The 16,557-nt window shown below is 65.3% G+C and overlaps 1 protein-coding gene across 4 annotated transcripts in view; it reads right to left on the bottom strand.

Moving 5' to 3' along the window:
* Positions 1–15,413, bottom strand: part of TP73 (tumor protein p73) — a 44,315-nt gene extending 28,902 nt beyond the window's left edge. For 2 of the 4 annotated variants that reach the window (XM_053921427.2, XM_053921428.2), the window contains exons 1-3: positions 15,332–15,413; positions 6,764–6,855; positions 6,385–6,508 (exon numbers count right to left, since the gene is read on the bottom strand). In XM_053921427.2, coding sequence (XP_053777402.1) covers positions 6,385–6,508; positions 6,764–6,822 — 183 coding nt within the window. In that variant the 5' untranslated portion in view covers positions 6,823–6,855; positions 15,332–15,413. Of the gene's footprint in view, positions 1–456; positions 699–6,384; positions 6,509–6,763; positions 6,856–11,003; positions 11,088–15,331 lie in introns of those variants that run through there. The other 2 variants (XM_071220827.1, XM_053921429.2) reach the window with 2 other exon arrangements.
* Between the last annotated feature and the right edge of the window lie 1,144 nt (positions 15,414–16,557).

Here is a 16,557-nt window from a genome sequence, read left to right as displayed (position 1 = left end):
ACGTGGCAGCCTCCGGCCCAAGCCCCGGGGAGAAGATGACCTCCAGGGCTCCAGGGGAAGGCCAGGCAGGGCAGCTCTTGGACCCTAAGCCGGGGACAGAGCCGCCACCCCAAGCCAAGGAGGGCTGGAAACCCTATGCCAAGAAGCAGCTGCCCGCCTCTGACCAGACCCTTTCTCTCCCCGGAGGCTGGTCCTGCCCAGCCCGTGGGGCGCCGGTCCCCAGGGCACCCCAGGAGGACTGGCATCCGCCTCCACACCCAGGACCTGCCCAGCCCCTTAGCACCTCCTGCCAGCCTCTGTTCACCCGAGAGGGCGGTGCCCCAGCCCAGAGCAGGTGCCCGACCAGAGCGCAGGCGGGAGAACGCCCCTCTGAGCCCTCTACGGTGGTGGAAGCACCCGAGAAGGAAGGAGACGGGGTCTCCGCACAGAGCTGCGGGGTGCGAGTGGCACACCTACCGTGACCAGCTGCTGCTGCAGAGAGTCACTGACGTACAGCATGGTGGGCGCCGGGGGGGCTGTACGCGCCGGGGGGCTGGCGCGCGGCTGGACGAGGCATGGGTCTGGGCGGCCGGCGGGCCAGGGGCAGAGTGGCAGCCACCTGGCTGGCTGGGCCTGGCACAGAGGCTCCGAGGCTAGGGGGGCAGGAGCCCCGGGTGCGGGGCCAGCGGGTAGCGTGTGGGCATCTTCCCTCTCTCCACTCCCCGAGTCCTGTCAACTCGCTGCATCCAACAACAAAACGGGCGCCCACCCCCGCTCCTCATGACTATTCATCAGGGCCCAGGCAGGCCCCGGCTTGCCCACTGCCATGCTGGACCGCACCAAGCAGGCGGCCCAGAGGGGGCGCCGGCCGGGCCAGGGCCAGCTCCATAATGAAGCCACACCCGCTCCCTCTGAGTTGCCATCCAATGGATGCCCCGGGGGCCACAGCCTCCACCCCAAGCACAAGGGGGCCAACCCGGGAGCCAGGACCTCAGGAGGCAAGGCCAGGACTCCCCAAAGGATAGCCATGTGCCAGGGCCCTGGGGCTCTGGGCGGAGCCATCTCTTGCCTACCCAGGGAAACTGGTGGTCCGCTGGGGCCACCGCTAAAGGCCAAATGGAGAGGAGAGACACTCGAGGAGACTGTGTACCCCTCCCGGGACCCCAAGGGAGCCTGACGAAGGCGCAAGCGGCCTGGCGTGGCCCAGGCAGCAGACCGAGTGAGAGCTGGAGCCTGTGCACTCCGGGCTGCCTACTGCCGCTGGCCTCGTCCCTGCTGCTTTTGAGCCCTGAAACAGGGGGAGGTGGCCCAGCAGGAGGACCCCTGGGGCCCTGCCCAAGGCAGTGAGCCTACCTGCGACCCTCAGCATGGACAGGGGCCCCACTATGGTGGTCCGCCTAGCGGGGACTTCAAGGAGGTCACTGCCACACCCTTCCTGGAGAGTCTGTTTCCGTTGTAATGAGCCATCTCTGGCACAAGGTCGCCCCTGGCATAGGGGCCTTGCTGGGGTCAGGCAGGGCATCTATTAGGCACCACCAATGATGGGGAGGTGGATGGCCACCCTCGGCTTTCCAAGCCCCAGAGTACAGCCGCTTCTGCCCTTGGCCTCGCTGCAACCCCCGACCCCCCCCCTCCCCCACAACAAGAGCTTCAAAGCCTGTGAGCCGCTGGAAACACATATCGACCAACCCCCTTGTCCTCAGGCCTGTTCCCGCCCAGTCCCTGACCACCTGTCGTTTCCCGGGGAGCTGGGAGCGGCCGCTCCTCCATCGGGCTGATGGGAGAGAGAACTGGGCACCGGAGGAGTCCCCCAGGCATTGCCCCCACCCGTTGCTGCTGTGACTCCAAGTAGCCATGGCTGTCAGCTCACACACACAGGTCTCTGCCAGCTGCAGACAACCCAGGAAAAGAGAGGGTTGTAGGGTAGACAGGTATTCAGGAAGGGGGTTGCCACGGGGCCCAGGTAGACATGTGGGGACTCCCGGATGCTCCAACAGGAAGGCCCAGGACGGGAGCCCCTCATGCCACCCCGGGCGGGCCTGTCCTTCACTGAGCTGCCTGTGGGATGGCGCTGGGCAGACGGGCTGGGGGGACACGGAGCCAGGTCAGAGAGTGAGGGCAGGACCCCAGGTCCAACTCCCACGCCCCGGAAGGCATTGCGCAACCTGGGGCAAACTCCTGGGCCCCTGAGAGCTGGTGCTGTCGCCCACTGGGGAGCATGTGGCTGGAAAGGAGCCCACCCAGCTCCTGTCCCCTGTGCAGGCGTTACGAGCAGCAGAAGGGGGAAGCCTGAGGAAGGAGAGTTGGAGGGGAAAGACACCAGGTATAGGCACAGGCAGCACAGGGAAGACCCAGGTGAGGGGTCAATCCCAAGGCGGCCTCCACGATTCTGCCCAGCTACTGGCCCTGCACGCCCCACCCCTGCTGCCAGGGGCTGTGAAGGGGAGGACGGCACCTGTGATTAGGTCACAAGCTGGTCAACTTGGTGGGCCAGGCCTAATCAGGTGGACCCCTCAAAGGGGCCAGCAGACGTCCCCCTGATGGCCTCCAGGGACAAATGGCCAGGCTGTGAAGGGCCTTCATGGCCCAGGATGGTGGCTGACCTCTAACAGCAGAGAACGGTAGCCCTCGCTCCACAGCCAGCAGGAAAGCAGGGACCTCCTTTCCACAGCTGTCGGGACCTGAACTGTCCAACAACCAGCCTGGCAGAGGTCTGCCAGCCTCGGAGGAGACAATAGTCCTCCTGGCTGACACTGAGGGGACCCAGGACAGGATCTCTGACGCGCGATAACCAATCAGCGTCAGAGATGTGAGATCACCAGTGGGTGCTGTCTGAGTGTGACGACTTGTTACGCAGCAACAGCTGACTCACACACCAGGACAGTGAGGAGTCAGGCCAAGAGCCTGGGCAGAGGAAGACCAGGGCTCCGTGGGGTGGCCCGGGCCTCTGTCTGTGCTCTGACACTCAGACTTGCCGGGGACAGGGGACGAGGCCGGGCCCCAAGTGAGCTGGCCGCACCAGTGCCCTGGGCCAGCAGGAGGCGGTGTCAGGTCAGAAAGGCCTCCTCCCTCCAGGCCTGGTGAGAGCGGAGGGGCTGCGGCCTCCTGCACAGCAGAGGGGACAGTGCTGGGTCACTGGGGCCTGAGCACCGGCCCTGTCCCCGCAGTGAGCCTGGGCCAGGCTGGGACCCCAGGGTCACCGAGCACGCGTGTCCAGTCCCACCAGGGCAGCGCCACCTCCTGTGCATTTCTTCAAAGTCCTGGGGCCCCCGGGGATGGTGAGGGGGTAGCCAGGGCCTCTGTTCCCAGGGACTGGCCTCCACCCAGCTGCTCCCTCCAGCTGGCCTCCCGCTTGGCCCTCGGCACCCATGGCCTTTGTCCTTTCTCTCCAGGGACCCCCACTCTCCACCCCCTCGGCACTCACAGTGACCTCCTGGCCACCTACAGGGAGGCAGCTCCGAGACAGGCAGCTAGTCAGGGCTCTTCTCGGTGAAGCCCAGAGACCCTTTCCACAAAGGCCTGTGGAAAGAAGGGCTCGCTGCCTGGGGGCGGTGGGGTGGGGTGGGGGAGGCAGGCTGGCAGAGGTTCCTGGATTGGACCTCAGAGAGCAGAGCCCACACCAGACCCCAGCCCCACCCCCCCTCCCTCGGGCCACAGACCCTCCTTGAGCAGTGAGACCTTTCCCTCCCTCTGCCCACCTGTCCCCTGCCTGGGGGCTGACCCAGAATGCCCCCTCCCCAGCTGGGAAGGTTGCCCTGGGTGACCACTGGCATCTCTGAGCTCCTAAACGGGCTGTCCTGCGTAGTAGCAGCTTGCGGTTAGCACCTGAGGAGGGGCGGTGGGCGGCCCCTGCTGGCTGCAACCCTGCCCCCTGGGCAGCCCACCTGCCCACACCAGCTGTCACCAGAGAAAGGCGCCAGGAGAGGCGGGAAGGGGCCCGGGGACAAGGGGACTCTGGAGGAGTGAGGGAGGGGGAGGGCGGGGGGAAGGAAGCCCTGAGTCTGTGTCTCTGCAGGGAGACTGGGCGGAGTCCTGTGTGCCCTGGAGCCAGGAAGGAGCCTGCGGCTCCCAGCAGAGCGGGGTGGTGACCCAAGGCCCCTACACTAGTGAAGGCACTGCCCCAGAGGACACCAATGTCCTCACCCCAGGACTGCGCCTGCCTGAGCCCTGCCCGGCCCAGGCCCCTGGATGCAGCAGGCAGACCCTGGAGCACTGCCGCCAGCCGCCACCCCCCTCCAACGGTGAGCCTGGTGTGAGCTGGTGTGGGGGGCCACCCAGGGCGGGGAATAAGCTCACAATGTTCCCACAACAGGCTGAGCATGAGACAGGGGGCAGCGTGGTTCCCCTGCCTCTGTGACCGAGCTCTGCACACAGGTGGCTGCCCAGCAGATGTGCTGCTCCCTTGCTGTTCCCAGAGGTGGAAAGCCCCACCCTCCTTACTCAAGTGCTGGTGAGAAGCGTGGCCTCCCCAGCTTCCACCCTGGGGGTGGGGAGAGCACATCCCACCCACTGGGACCCAGCGCTAGCCCCTCTGCCTCCCCAAATGCAGGACCCCTCCTGACCCTCGGTCGCCCCCCACCCCTCTGCCCTCCATGGGGTGAGCCGGGTGACTGGGTGGGAGCAGCTTGCAGAGCTCTGGAGACAGACCTCCTAGGAGGCTGCACTCAGGGGCCCCCTCCCTAGACTCCGGCTCAGCTCCTGTCCCACAGCATGTCCCAAAGGGGGGACACAGAGGGAGCGCCTGACAATTCACTTTTTTTATCGTAACGCAAGTGTCTAACCGTAAACCCATGATTGCCAGGCACCCATTGCAAAGACATCTATCCCCAAAAACACGCTGCCTGCCCTGGCTGGTGTGGCTCAATGGGTTGAGCACTGGCCTGCAAACCAAAGGGTCACAGTTCGATTCCCACTCAGGGCACACGCCTGGGTTGCGGGCCAGGTCCCAAGGGGGGGGTGCGTGAGAGGCAACCCCACATCGATGTTTCTCTCCCTCTCCTTCGCCCTCCCTTCCCCTCTCTTTACAAATAAACAAATAAAATCTCTTTAAAAACCACACACACACTGCCAGCTGCACAAGTAGACAGCCAGGCCGCCTCTCCCACGAGGTCCCCTTTCCCAAAGCCTGGGGCCACCCAGATAGCTGCCCGCTCAAGCGGCCCTGCTTGTCCCCTGCAGGCCCGAGGAGTCGGATGAGTGAGCCCTGAACCCACCAGGCCCTGTGAGTGACAACCGGTTCTTCCCAGCTCGCTGACGCTTCCCAGCAGCATCGTGAGACCACCCCGAGGGCAGGTCCAGCAGCCAAGGGGAAAGGTCTGCGGGTGTCTCCACGGCCGACAGCATCACCACCCACGGGCTGAGAGTGACGGGAACACTCGGGGTGCCCATGTCGGAAGGGGCCGGAGAGTGAGGACCCTTGGGCCCTGGGAAGCAGGTGGCAGCCCAGAGAATGTCCCCAAGGGAGAGGATGCCCGACACGAGGCCCGTCCTCACCCAGTGTCTGCCTGTTTCCTTGTCCGTAAAATGGAAATACAGCAGGCGCTCCATCCAGCAAGCTCCTTCCACCGCGATGGCCCCTGAGCACAGGCTGGAGGCTGAGCCAGGAGGTCAGAAGCCTCAGGTCTAGTTTGAGGGTCCTCAGAGGATTGGATGTTACAGGGGCTCGATGCCCTCCAGAGCCCCCCATCCAGGGCCTGTCCGCCCCAACGGCTGCCCTCTGCTTGCCCCACAGGGGCCAGCGGGCCCCGTGCCAGCCCAGCATTGAGACAACACAGGCAGAGGACATGGGGACCCTCCTGCCTCCTCCCCCAGCCCTGCTCCACCCTGGCTCGTCCACACGGCTGGAGCCCCCACAGCCCAGATGCCCAAGGCACCTCGGAAGGGGGTGTGTTGCAGGGAGAGACTCCAATTTCTGGAAGGGGGGTTTCAGGGAGGGGGGACAGGCCCAGTGCCCTCCTAACCATTCCATCCCGACTTGTTCCAGGGGACCCAGGCCCACCAGAGACACAGGGGTGCTCAGAGATGGGCACGTGACCAAGTTCAGACCAATGAGAGGCAGCCTACTGGATGACAGGCCCAGAGGGGTCCTGCCCCATCTGGAGCTGGTGCCGGTAGATCTCATATCCCTCACCACAGGAGGAGGCTGCCTTAGAGCAGAACCACCATGGGGAAGGCAGGCAAGGCCCACAGCTGCTCAGACACCTGGATCCAGCTGTGCCTGAACCCATTCCCACCCCAGACTGACTGTGCGCCAATACATTTTCTCTTGCAACTGGAATGTGCTGGCAAACCCACAGAGGAAGCTGTGTGCCGACAACCTGCTCCCTGGTTCCACGGGTTCCCAGGTCGGGACAGGCCACGTTTGCCACCTCCACCCCGAGTCCTCCCCAGAGGCACTCCACTCACCATGACAGACGAGGTGGCCATGCCCTGCAGGTGGAAGACATCCATGCTGGCCTCTGCGTGGCCCGCCTCCTCATTTCTCCCCTGGCCCGACTGGGCAAGGTCAAAGTAGGTGCTGTCAGGCTCCCTGGGAGAGGGGACGGGGCAGTCAGCCCCAGCGTGTCTGGCCCCCGCCCACTGCAGGGGCCTCCTTCTCCTGCCCCCAGGGAGTCCTCAGTCCAGGTCCCTGGCAGCCTCAGCTCACCCTCCCTCTGCCTCCTCCCCTCCTGTGCCCGCCTCTCCAGGGCTGGTGTGACCCTGTGTCCCCAGGAGAAGGCCCAAGGCAGCAGCTCCCCCGCCTGCCCCCCGGCCCGGCCCGAGGCGGCTCCGAGGAAACACTCACAGAGAGCTCCAGAGGTTCTCGAATGTGGCCCCCTCGTCAGTGGCGGTGGACTGGGACATCTTCCCCACACCCGGCCTTGAGCGCGGCTGGCTCTGGAAGGAGAAAGAGGGACAGTGAGCGCTTCGGGAAGACGCCTGTGTGCTCCTCTCCCAGCATCCTCAGGGGCGGGCAGGCAGGGCCACCGGTGACACTCGAGGACACCTACAAAAGCCCTGGGCTCACCCCCTGCCCGCCCCCCTCCCAGTTCAGGCAAGTGGGCGGGAGCTCAGCCTTGCAGAGGGCAGCCCTGGCTTCTGATGCAGCTAGGGGTACCCTGGATGGCAGGGGCGTCTCGGAATGCCACGCACCAGGTGGGGGTGACAGCAGCATCCCCGTGTGGGGCTGCCCCGGGGCCCTTTGCCTGGCCGGGGCCTGGTCATCATCAGCACTGGTGACACGTGGTCATTGTCATGTGAACTTGCCTCCAGGTTTAGCCCAGGTCTCGAGCCAGGACTGGGGGCTCCTGCGGCCCCAGGATGTGGGGCCGGCACGTGCAGGCACACGGGAGGCAGGAGCCCCGGTCTGGGTTTGAGTCTTTCTGCTCCCTGTTACAGACGACCTTTGCCCTCTGAGGGGGGCCACTCGGGGCACAAATACGAACACAGCGCCGGCCCTACGAGGGAGCCCGCCGAAGCCAAGAACCCCCAGCGGCTCCCCCATCGTGGGAGATGCCTGGGGGGTTGGGACCCCTGACCCAGGGGCCTGCTGGCCTTTGTCCCCACTGGTGCGTCTCCCTCGATCTTCCATGCCCAGGTCCCACCTGGAAGCAGCCTCTGCCACCAGGCACCAGGCTGGGCTCAGCTGGAGCCCCTTGCCCCACAGTGGGGAGTGGAGGGAGGGCAGGAAACCGCTGCCCCTACCCAGGCCGAGGTGACGTCTCCAGGTCCTTGGCACAGGGCCTTGGGAATCGGTCCAGCTGCAGCCTGGCAGCGCCCGAGCAGGCAGGCCTGGACCTGCCTGGAGCCATCAGGAGAGGGAGAGAGCCCCCACGACCTGTCACTTTGTCCCCATGCAGCCAGGCGCTGATGGAGGCCTGTGGCTTACCCCCAGGGCCGCCACGTGCTGGGCGGCCAGTCCCTGGCCCAGTGGCACGAGCCCTGAGGGCACCACAGGGACCAGGCGGGCACAGGTGAAGGGAGGCCCAAGGACTGAGGCGTGGCTAAGGGCGGAGGCCCAGGACAGGCAGCCCTGGGACAGGGCTGGCCACACACCCACTCTCCTGCAGGCTCAGAGAGGCTAAGCGGCCTGCCGAGGTCACACGCCTGGCTCCACGTACAGATACGGCCGAGTGGTTTTCTCAGAGTAGGAACTGACTCAGTCGTGTCTGTCCCCCAAGCGAGCAAACCTACAGCACCCCCCACACAGAGGCTTTCCTGAGGGGCTGGCCAGTCACCCCACGCTGGCCTGGGCCATCCAAAACCCAGTGGGGCTGCCCCCCCGGGCAATCCAGAGTGGGGCAGACTTGGGGGGCAGTGAGGCAGCCGCACAGCCGAGACTGGCCCCTCTGCGGAGAGCGGCCGCTAGTCAGGACAGCCCTGCAGCGTGGGCAGGGTGACTGGCCTGGGACATTTGGCCCACGCCTTGCATTTTGCCGATGGACCACCCAAACCCAGAGACGGCAAACACCATGACTAATGTCACACCAAGAGTGGACGGCAACATCCCGAATCCCATCCTGGTCACCCGTTCCTAAGGACCAGGAACAGCCCCAGCCTGCACCAGGGACGGAGAAGCAAACCGCGGCAGGTCCACAGGACGGAATGCTACTCGGCCGGGAAGAGGAGTGAGGCGCCGATAAACACTGCAACGTCGACGTGCCTCAGAGACGTGACACCGTGAGAGAAGCCACACGCCAAGGACCGCGTGTCCTGTGCCTCCATCGGCCAGAAATGTCCCGAACGGGCAAGCCACAGAGGCAGGAGGCAGACTGGTGACGGCCAGGGGCTGGGGGACGGGGCGGGGAGTGAGTGCTCACGAGTGCGGGTCTCCCTTGGGGTGACGAGAATGTTCTGGAACTGGACAGAGGTCATGGTTGCACAGCATGGTGAATGTGCTGAATGTCACCAAACTGGTCGCCTGAGAAGGGCTGATTTTGTCTTCTGTGACTTTCGCCTCAATAAAAACACGTCTTTAACTTTTAAAAATAAGAGACCGGGATGGCATGGGGGGCCTCGGGGCCGCAAAGTGTGTTCCTCGAGTATTCACTCAGCCAGCTTTAAAAACATCCGTGCCCGCGTCTCCCCAACCCTGGCGGGCTCTCAGCAGCTTCTGCCACCAGCACTGGGAATGTCCCCTCAGGCCTCAGACCTGGGCCCCCTCTGGCCCATGCTCTGGCCCTGCCTCTGCCCACCAGAGCCCCAGGAGGGAGGAGGGGGAGCCCCAGCAGCAGACGACCAGGGCCTCCACATTCCACACAGCCTGGCCTCACCCCAGCTGCTGGCTCGGGGGGGGGGGGCACACGTGGGGGCCAGGCCAGCAGGCCGGCAGGAGCTGAGGCAGGACGGGTCTCGGGGCTTTGGTGGGGGTGGGGATGGTCTGGAGTGGCCAGACTCCATGGGGTCAGCAGACTCTGTGTTCACAGGTCCTGTGGCCTCTGCCCCCAAGTCTGTCCCTAAACTCAGGTCTCTGGAGTCACTGCCCTGCCTGGCCTGTCCCCAAGTCCCGTGGGCGGGGCCTCCAACCCCCTCACCTCAAGGAATTTCCAGCCCATATTTGTCACTTGGGGAAGAGTCCCGGGGCCAGCAGCCCGAGGGTCCTCCCTGCCCGGCTGCTGTGGCCACCCGGACCCAGCGAGCTCAGGCGGGGCTGGGGTGCATGGTGCCAGCCAGCACGTGGATTCACACTCCACTGGTTTCCCTAGTGACGCATGGTTTCTGAGAGGAAGTTCAGGCCCCACAGTTTCCGACAGATCCGCCTTCCAATGTCACCACTGGTCGGGGAGGGCGAGCTTGCTCATCGCCCCGCCCCTTGGGCCCCCAGCCCAGGTCGGGGTCGGAGACCTGGAGGACCCTGAAGTCCTTCCTTCACAGCTCTGCCCCGCCCTCTGAGCTTGCCGCCCACAGCTTCCCAGCCAGAGCTACAGCGTCTGGCGTCCAGCATCCGGGGAGCCCTGGCCCTGGCCCCACATGTCCCCTCACTATACCTGTGCTCTGGCCCCACATGCCTCCTCCCCGTCTTCCTTCCCTGTCCCCATGTACCACCTCAGCTGGGGACTGCCTCACCCTTGGTCTACCGCTTCCACCCACCCCACCTTCGTCCTTCCAGGCCAGGCAGGCCACAGCCTCCTCTAGGGGGCCCTCCCTGACTCTGGCTCAGGGGGCCCCTCTGCTGCCCCCGTCACCAGCACCCCTTCAGGTGTGTGACCCTCAGGGCAGGGTTGCAGGGCTTCCTGTTTCTTTGTCCCCTGTGCCTGTCCCTCCCCAGGGCTCCCAAGAGACACCCCATCCATGGGGGCAACCCCTTCCCCCTGGCTGTAGTCACAGGGGCTCCTGCCGTCTACCCTCCCATCCAGCCCTGGCCCGGAGGGTGGACACACGCCCGTCCACCCTGGCCACTGGGATGCCAGCGTTCAGGGAGGGGCAGGTCGGTCCAGCCAGTGGAGGAAAGACCCAAAGGGTCCCACCCCAGCCCCGCAACCCCCAAACCAGCCGTCAGGGGTTCCGAGCCACGCAACCCTTGTGCCCCAGCCCAAACTCCACTTCTCTTTCCGTTCAGTGAAGCCCCAGTGGCCTCCAAGCTGAGGGGACAGGTTAGCGGTATTATCTTCACAGGAGGGGGCCCCAGGGCCTTCCTGTCACTCCTGTGGGCCTGTCTCGAGGGGCCCACAGTGCCCCAAAGTCCCCTACGTGGGTGGGCATGTTGGATGGCCACCGGGATGGGCAGCCATCTTCCCCACGCCATGCCCAGCCGGAGTCTGCCAGGGTGCTCGGCACCAGCCTCCCGGGGCCCTTGCTGCTGAGAGGCCTCTGTTGCCCCCAGAATGACGCTGGCTCTTGCCCTTGGGGCGGGGCCAGGCCAGGGGCCCGACTACAAAGGCCAGGAGGCCCTTCATCCAGGAGGTAGAGCAGTGCCCTTCGTGATCCACCCCTCCTGCCTGCACCCGGCCACGTGGCCACAGGAGTACTGGGCCGGCTGGCCAATCTGGGTGGGGCGGCCCCAGGACCCCCCAGCCCAGCTGCCACCCATCCTACTGGCTTCTTACCCCGGGCTCCAGCCTCTCCTAGGACGCCAACCTTCTCTGGGACTCCAGCCTCTTACCCCGGGCTCCAGCCTCCAGAAAGCAAAGGGTCTCCTCCCACCACCAGCCGAGAGTGGGCAGTCCCCTCTGGCACCTGGGTCGGCCCTGTCTAGAGAACTCTGAAGTTCCTGGCAGTTTCTATTTTAACCTCACAGTTGGCTGAGAGCCCATGTGAGCGTCACAACCTTCTAGAAAGAAACGAGGGTTCAACAAACCTTCAGGGGCTACGGGGTCTATGAGGGCCTTTGCCGGGAGAGGTGCTTGGCTGAGCAGAGGCTTGGGGATGTGCCAGGGGCTGTCCCAGTGCCTTACGGAAGTAGCTGCCACAGACGGGCTCTCCCGTGGAGAAACAAACAGGCAGCCAAATGAAACAAAGAAACGCTAACCCCTGGAGGGCTGGCGGCCCTATCCTCCCGGTGCATGCTCCCTCTGTCTCTACTGCACGGAGAGGTCACATCATCTGCCCAAGAGCACGCAGCTGGTCTGGGCAGAGAGTGAAGCCCTTGCTCTTGGCCCCTGCACTCCAGCTAGCCGGCTCTCCCGGAGGCAAGCAAGGAGCCAACCCCCTGCCCAGCCTGCATTCCTACCTGCACAGCTGCGCCCCACCCAGGAAGTCCCTTGCCCACCCTTCTTGACACCTACATGCATCAAGGCCCAGTCCACATCCGGGGCCCACCTTGCCCTCTGCTGACCTCACCATAACCAACCTCCCAGCCTCCTCACTCCCCAAATGTGCAGGTCACATCTGCACCTGCCCGCTCACCCTGTTCTGTGGCCTCCTGCCCCGCAGGTCCCCAGCTCCCTCTCCCCTCTGCGCACATAGCCACCACGTGACCCTGGACAGCTGTCTTGCCCATACTGAGCCCATTTCCTGAGGCGCACTCAGCAGGGTGCTGATCTGGGCGGAACTGAGGAAACAGTATTGAGTTGCAATTGACCAAGAGTTACTTAGTATCGGGATAGCCCCCACTGAGGGGGAATAAACCAGACCCCAGCCCCAGGGCAGCGGGCGGAGAGTGCCCCGGCTCCTGTGCAGAGACCCGCCCCCCCCCCTCCTGTCCCCTGTCTCACCAGGAGCGAGGCACCTGCAGAGTGAGGGAGACCCAGTGCCCCATCACAGCAGAAACCCCATGTGCCACTCCAGGGCCTTGCCAAAGTGGGTGAAGGGCAAGCCGCCTGCCAGGGCACAGTAATGTCTGCCTGCTCGGGCATCAAGGGCTGGGCCCAAAGAGGAGGGGCCAGGCGGACGGAGGTCTGGACCCCCAGCCCCTGCTTTGGAGTGGAGGAAAGCGGGAGCAGGTGAGATGGAGGGAGGGAAGCAGGGTCAGAGGCACGAGGTGCCTGATGGAGGTAAACTCTACGAAGGGGGCAGTGGGGTGAACAGGGGGCATGATGCTGGGTGGAAGTGTCCCAGGTCTAGGAAGGGGGCAGAGCAGGGTCAGGTCAAGTGTGGATGACCCAGTGTCCCGAGCCAGCAGCTCCACCTGAGTGGCTTCCACAGTGGCACCCCACCCCTGGTGGAGTGGGGGCTGGAACCCTGGCCAGAGGGATGGTGGCACAAGTGTGGGTGTCGGTGAGGGAGGCTCAGACCAGCCCGGGACGAGGGGCAGTCACAGTGCCGGGAGCCTCAGGAGGCCGGAGGGTGGAGAGAGGCTTGAGGTCCGTGTGGGTGTCTGTGTTTGAGCTTCCGGCCCTGGCACACTCTTGGTGGGGGCTGGGGGTCCAGAGTGTGGCCCAGGGGTGGACAGCTGCTCAGAGTGCCCTCAACTCCCCCGTCTTCCCTTCCTCTGCATCGCTTCGGAACCTTGGGCTCTCACCCGGGGGCCCCCCCAGTCCCAGCCCCCTCGCCCCCTGGCCCGTGACTGTGGCAGCCTCCTGACAGGTCTCCCTGCTTCTGTCTCTGCTGATGTCCCCAGCACAGCTCCAGACTGAGTGGGATCATGTCCCTAACCCTGGGGACCCTCTGCTCTGTCTCAGCCAGCACTGAATCAGAAAGCATTTTCCTAGCCTATGAAGCCCCCAGGACCCCACTCCCACCCCCATCACCAGCTGTGGCTCTGCACTGGGACACCCACGGGCCAGGCCCTGGACGCTCAACTGAACCTGCCCCTCCCCGGCTCCTGTGCAGGCAGCATGCGTGGGGCCTACACACCCACAGGAGAAGCCCTCGGGGAGCCCTTGTCAGCCTTGGACGGACCCCTACTTCCTGTTGTCTCCCTCCACTGGACACCAGTCCCCCAAGGGCTCGGTCGCTGCCTCGGGTGTCGCCGCATCCCCAGCGCCGGAGAGTGGCAGGCGGTGCCCACGTGTGCAGGTGGCAGGCATGGGTCCCTGGCAAACAGCTGTCTTTGCTGCAAGAGCCTTGGGGACCACGGGGCAGGGGGCGCCGTGGAGCCTTGTCCAGCTGGCCCACCCTCCTTCTGCCTGAGGGGGTCACACTTCTATGTGCCAGCAGCCAGATTTGGAGGGGCTGCTCTGCCCCCGGAACCTTCTCTTCTCCAAACGACCCTTCCGCCACACCTGCTTGTCTGTTCCCAGCCCGTCACTCCCACCTGGCCCCCCTCCCTGGGACATCTTGAATCCCTTGAAAGGAGCACCCCACCCTGCACAGACCCCCCATGCTCTGGGCTACCCCCAGCCAGGAGGTCGCGCTTCTTCCCAACGCCCAGTCTGACTCCCGAGTCACGTTCCTTCCTTGCTCTGAAGTCAGCTGACATCGGATGTAACATCTGAGGTGACTTCATCCAAGCGGCCAACGCCGTGGTCCAGGCGCCCCTCCCCCGCTCCAGCACCATCCATCAGCGGTCCAGAGTGCGGCCTTGCCCCAGCCCTTTCCCTGGCCCCTGGCCCCCAGCCCCGGGATGGTCTTCCTGAGAATGTCACCCGGAATCTACAGCACCCCCGCTGTGCCAGTCCCAGCCCGGAGCCCTCTGTATTTATTATGTCAGCCCTCCGAGGCACCTGGGGAGGAAGGCACAGCTGTGCCCCACTGCCCAGATGTTCTTCCAGAAGCACCAACGGCCCTCGGGTCAGGGGTGACCGGAAGAGCCAGGGTGCTGGGAGGTCTCGGCCACGATGGGCTCTGAACCTGTGGGCCACGGGGAGCCAGTTGGGGGCTGGGTTCCCAGAGAGACACAGTGGGGTTCTGTGGAGGTCACACCGTGGGCCTGGTGAGCCCAGAGTGGGGCAGGCGCGGACAGAGGGGGAGGGCACGCATCCTGGCCCAGGACCCCTTCCCCGGCGATGCAGGCTGGCTGGTGCACTTTCGAGTCGGGGCCCCCCACCAGCCGCAGGTTCGGGCGCCCTCAGCCGCCTGCGGGCCGTGTGCGTGTCCGGGCCTCTGTTGCCTCGTCTGTAGTGTCAGGAAGGCCCACAGGTGTCGCGCAGGACGGATCTAGGCCAAAGCCACCGGCAGGATTTCTGGGCGAACTCAGGGCACCGAGCGTGGTTGCCTGCCTGCCTGCTGGGACCTTTCACGTGTCTGAGATTTAGCCACCTCTCTGTCAGTTTCCTCGCTTTCCAGTCTACTCGAGGGGCGTCGGGCAGGGGCAGGAGCCAGCCACCCAGTTTCCCCTCCGCCCCCTTCAACCATCAGCGTGCCTGCACACACAGGCACACCCACATGCTTGCGCACACACCCCTTGCCTCCCCCACAGCGGATCCCCCATACCAGCTCCTCCCCTTGAGGGCGAGAGGGCCGGACAACCTCTGGCCTCAGGAGTCCAGCTACGGGGGCAGGACAGCAGTGGCAGGTGCCGAGATGTCCAGGACTTGGGTGCCCTGCAGGCAGCCGGTGGAAGCCAGGGGGCCCCATGCTGGTGAGGGGAGCTGAGAAAGCCCGCTCCGGGCCAGCCCGTGAGGCCAGGAGGGGTCCCGCCGCTGGCCCAGACCTTCGGGCTTGGGCATCGCTGGGTCCCTCCTGGGCAGGAAGCAGCGAGGGCTCTGCTGGGTTCAGGGCTGCAGGCCATGGCGTCAGAGCCCGTCTGCGCCCGCCCAGTTGGCACCTATCCCAGGACCATGTGGGTCACCCCTCAGCCCCACTGGGAACAGATGGTTCCCCAGAGTGCCACGAAGCAGGGGCCGGTCTTCCTCACCCAAGTCCCATCAGGACACTCGCTGGCATGGCTTCCCCGCACCAGCCTGGCCACCGGCCTGCTTGTCTGCTGCCACTGCCCCGGGGGCACCAGGTGGCAGGCAGTGGGGAGAGGGCTTCGAACCCTGGGTAGCCCCAATGAGGACAGGACCTCAAGTTGGTGCCTGGCACCGGAGGGCCAGGCCGAACCCAAGCCTACCTCGGCGGAGACGGGGCCAGGAGGGTCTGAGCAGAGGGAAGGGGCCAGGAGGCCGGCCGCTGCTGCTCGTGGCTGGGCAGGCAGGAGGTGGCAGCGGCGTCCCGTAGCCTAGGTGATGACATTGGAGCCGCGTGGCCGGCTGAGCCGGGGCAGGCAGGGCGGAGCGTGGCCTGGAGCCCGCGGCTGGTGGCTGGCTATGCTCCCGCTCCGAAGCCATGCCCTCCCACGGTGGCGGCAGAGATGCCCGGCCCCTGGGAACGGACCGAGCTGGAGGCGGGGCAGCTGGGGTTGGAGCCACTGCCCCACCCCCGTGTTTGCACGCTTTTCTTCTGCCCCACCCCCCGACATTTCCAAACACACGGAAGGAGAGACGGGTTCAGTGAGTCTGTCCCACGAGTCTGTCCCCGGCCCCAGCACCTCCTGCAGGGCCTTCCCCTGTCACTCCGCCACAGGGCTTCTTGCACATCGGGACTGGTCTTTTCAACCAGGGAGCCGCTGATGCTCAGCCGTCTGTGTCCCGCCCACACGCACGCCTGCCACACGGGCACACATTTTGAGGGGCACTGGCCGGAGGCTCAGGCTGTCCCCCCGATGCCCCGGGGCGGCCAGGGGAGCCCGGTATTGTGCCGTCACCTGGGGAAAGTGGCTCTTCCTCAGGGGCTGCTCCTGGCGAAAGTGTCAGGTGGCAACTGTGGGCACCACGAAGACACATCTGTGCAGAGAGCCTGGGCCGCATGTGATCCTTGTGTGTGCCCAGTTGTGGGCTGTACCCGGGGCGGGGGGACCCGGGCCTCTAAAAGGGGCCCCCACTGTCCATTTCAAGTGACTGGATGCCACTCTGCCACCCTCTCCCCCAAGAGAGAGGAAGGCCCGGCTCGGGGAGGCTGGAGGCCGGCCCTGCAGCTGGGAGGGTGGAGACACAGCCCCAGACATTCAGAGTTCACGTCACCCAAGGCCAGGGCCGGAGGTTAAGCTGGGAAGTCCAGGTGTGATCTTCAGGTAAGGCCTGGCCTCTTCGATGGGGTGACAGCTGAAGGGGTGCTAGGCAGAGATGTGTCTCAGTCCCCTCCTGCTGACGCGGCAAATGACCCCAGTCAGCGGCTTCGAAAACACCCATTTATTCTCCCACAGCTCTGGAGGCCAGACGCCCCGGGGGAGGCTCCGGGACCCCAGCTGTTTCCCGCCTCCTCCAGCATCCTCCTGCATCCTCGGCTGGGACCCTTCCT

This window comes from Desmodus rotundus, chromosome 3, assembly GCF_022682495.2.
Source record: "Desmodus rotundus isolate HL8 chromosome 3, HLdesRot8A.1, whole genome shotgun sequence".
NCBI classification, from domain to species: domain Eukaryota; kingdom Metazoa; phylum Chordata; class Mammalia; order Chiroptera; family Phyllostomidae; genus Desmodus; species Desmodus rotundus.
The sequence above is the reverse complement of the archived record's forward strand: the minus strand, read 5'-3'. Positions and strand labels throughout refer to the sequence as shown.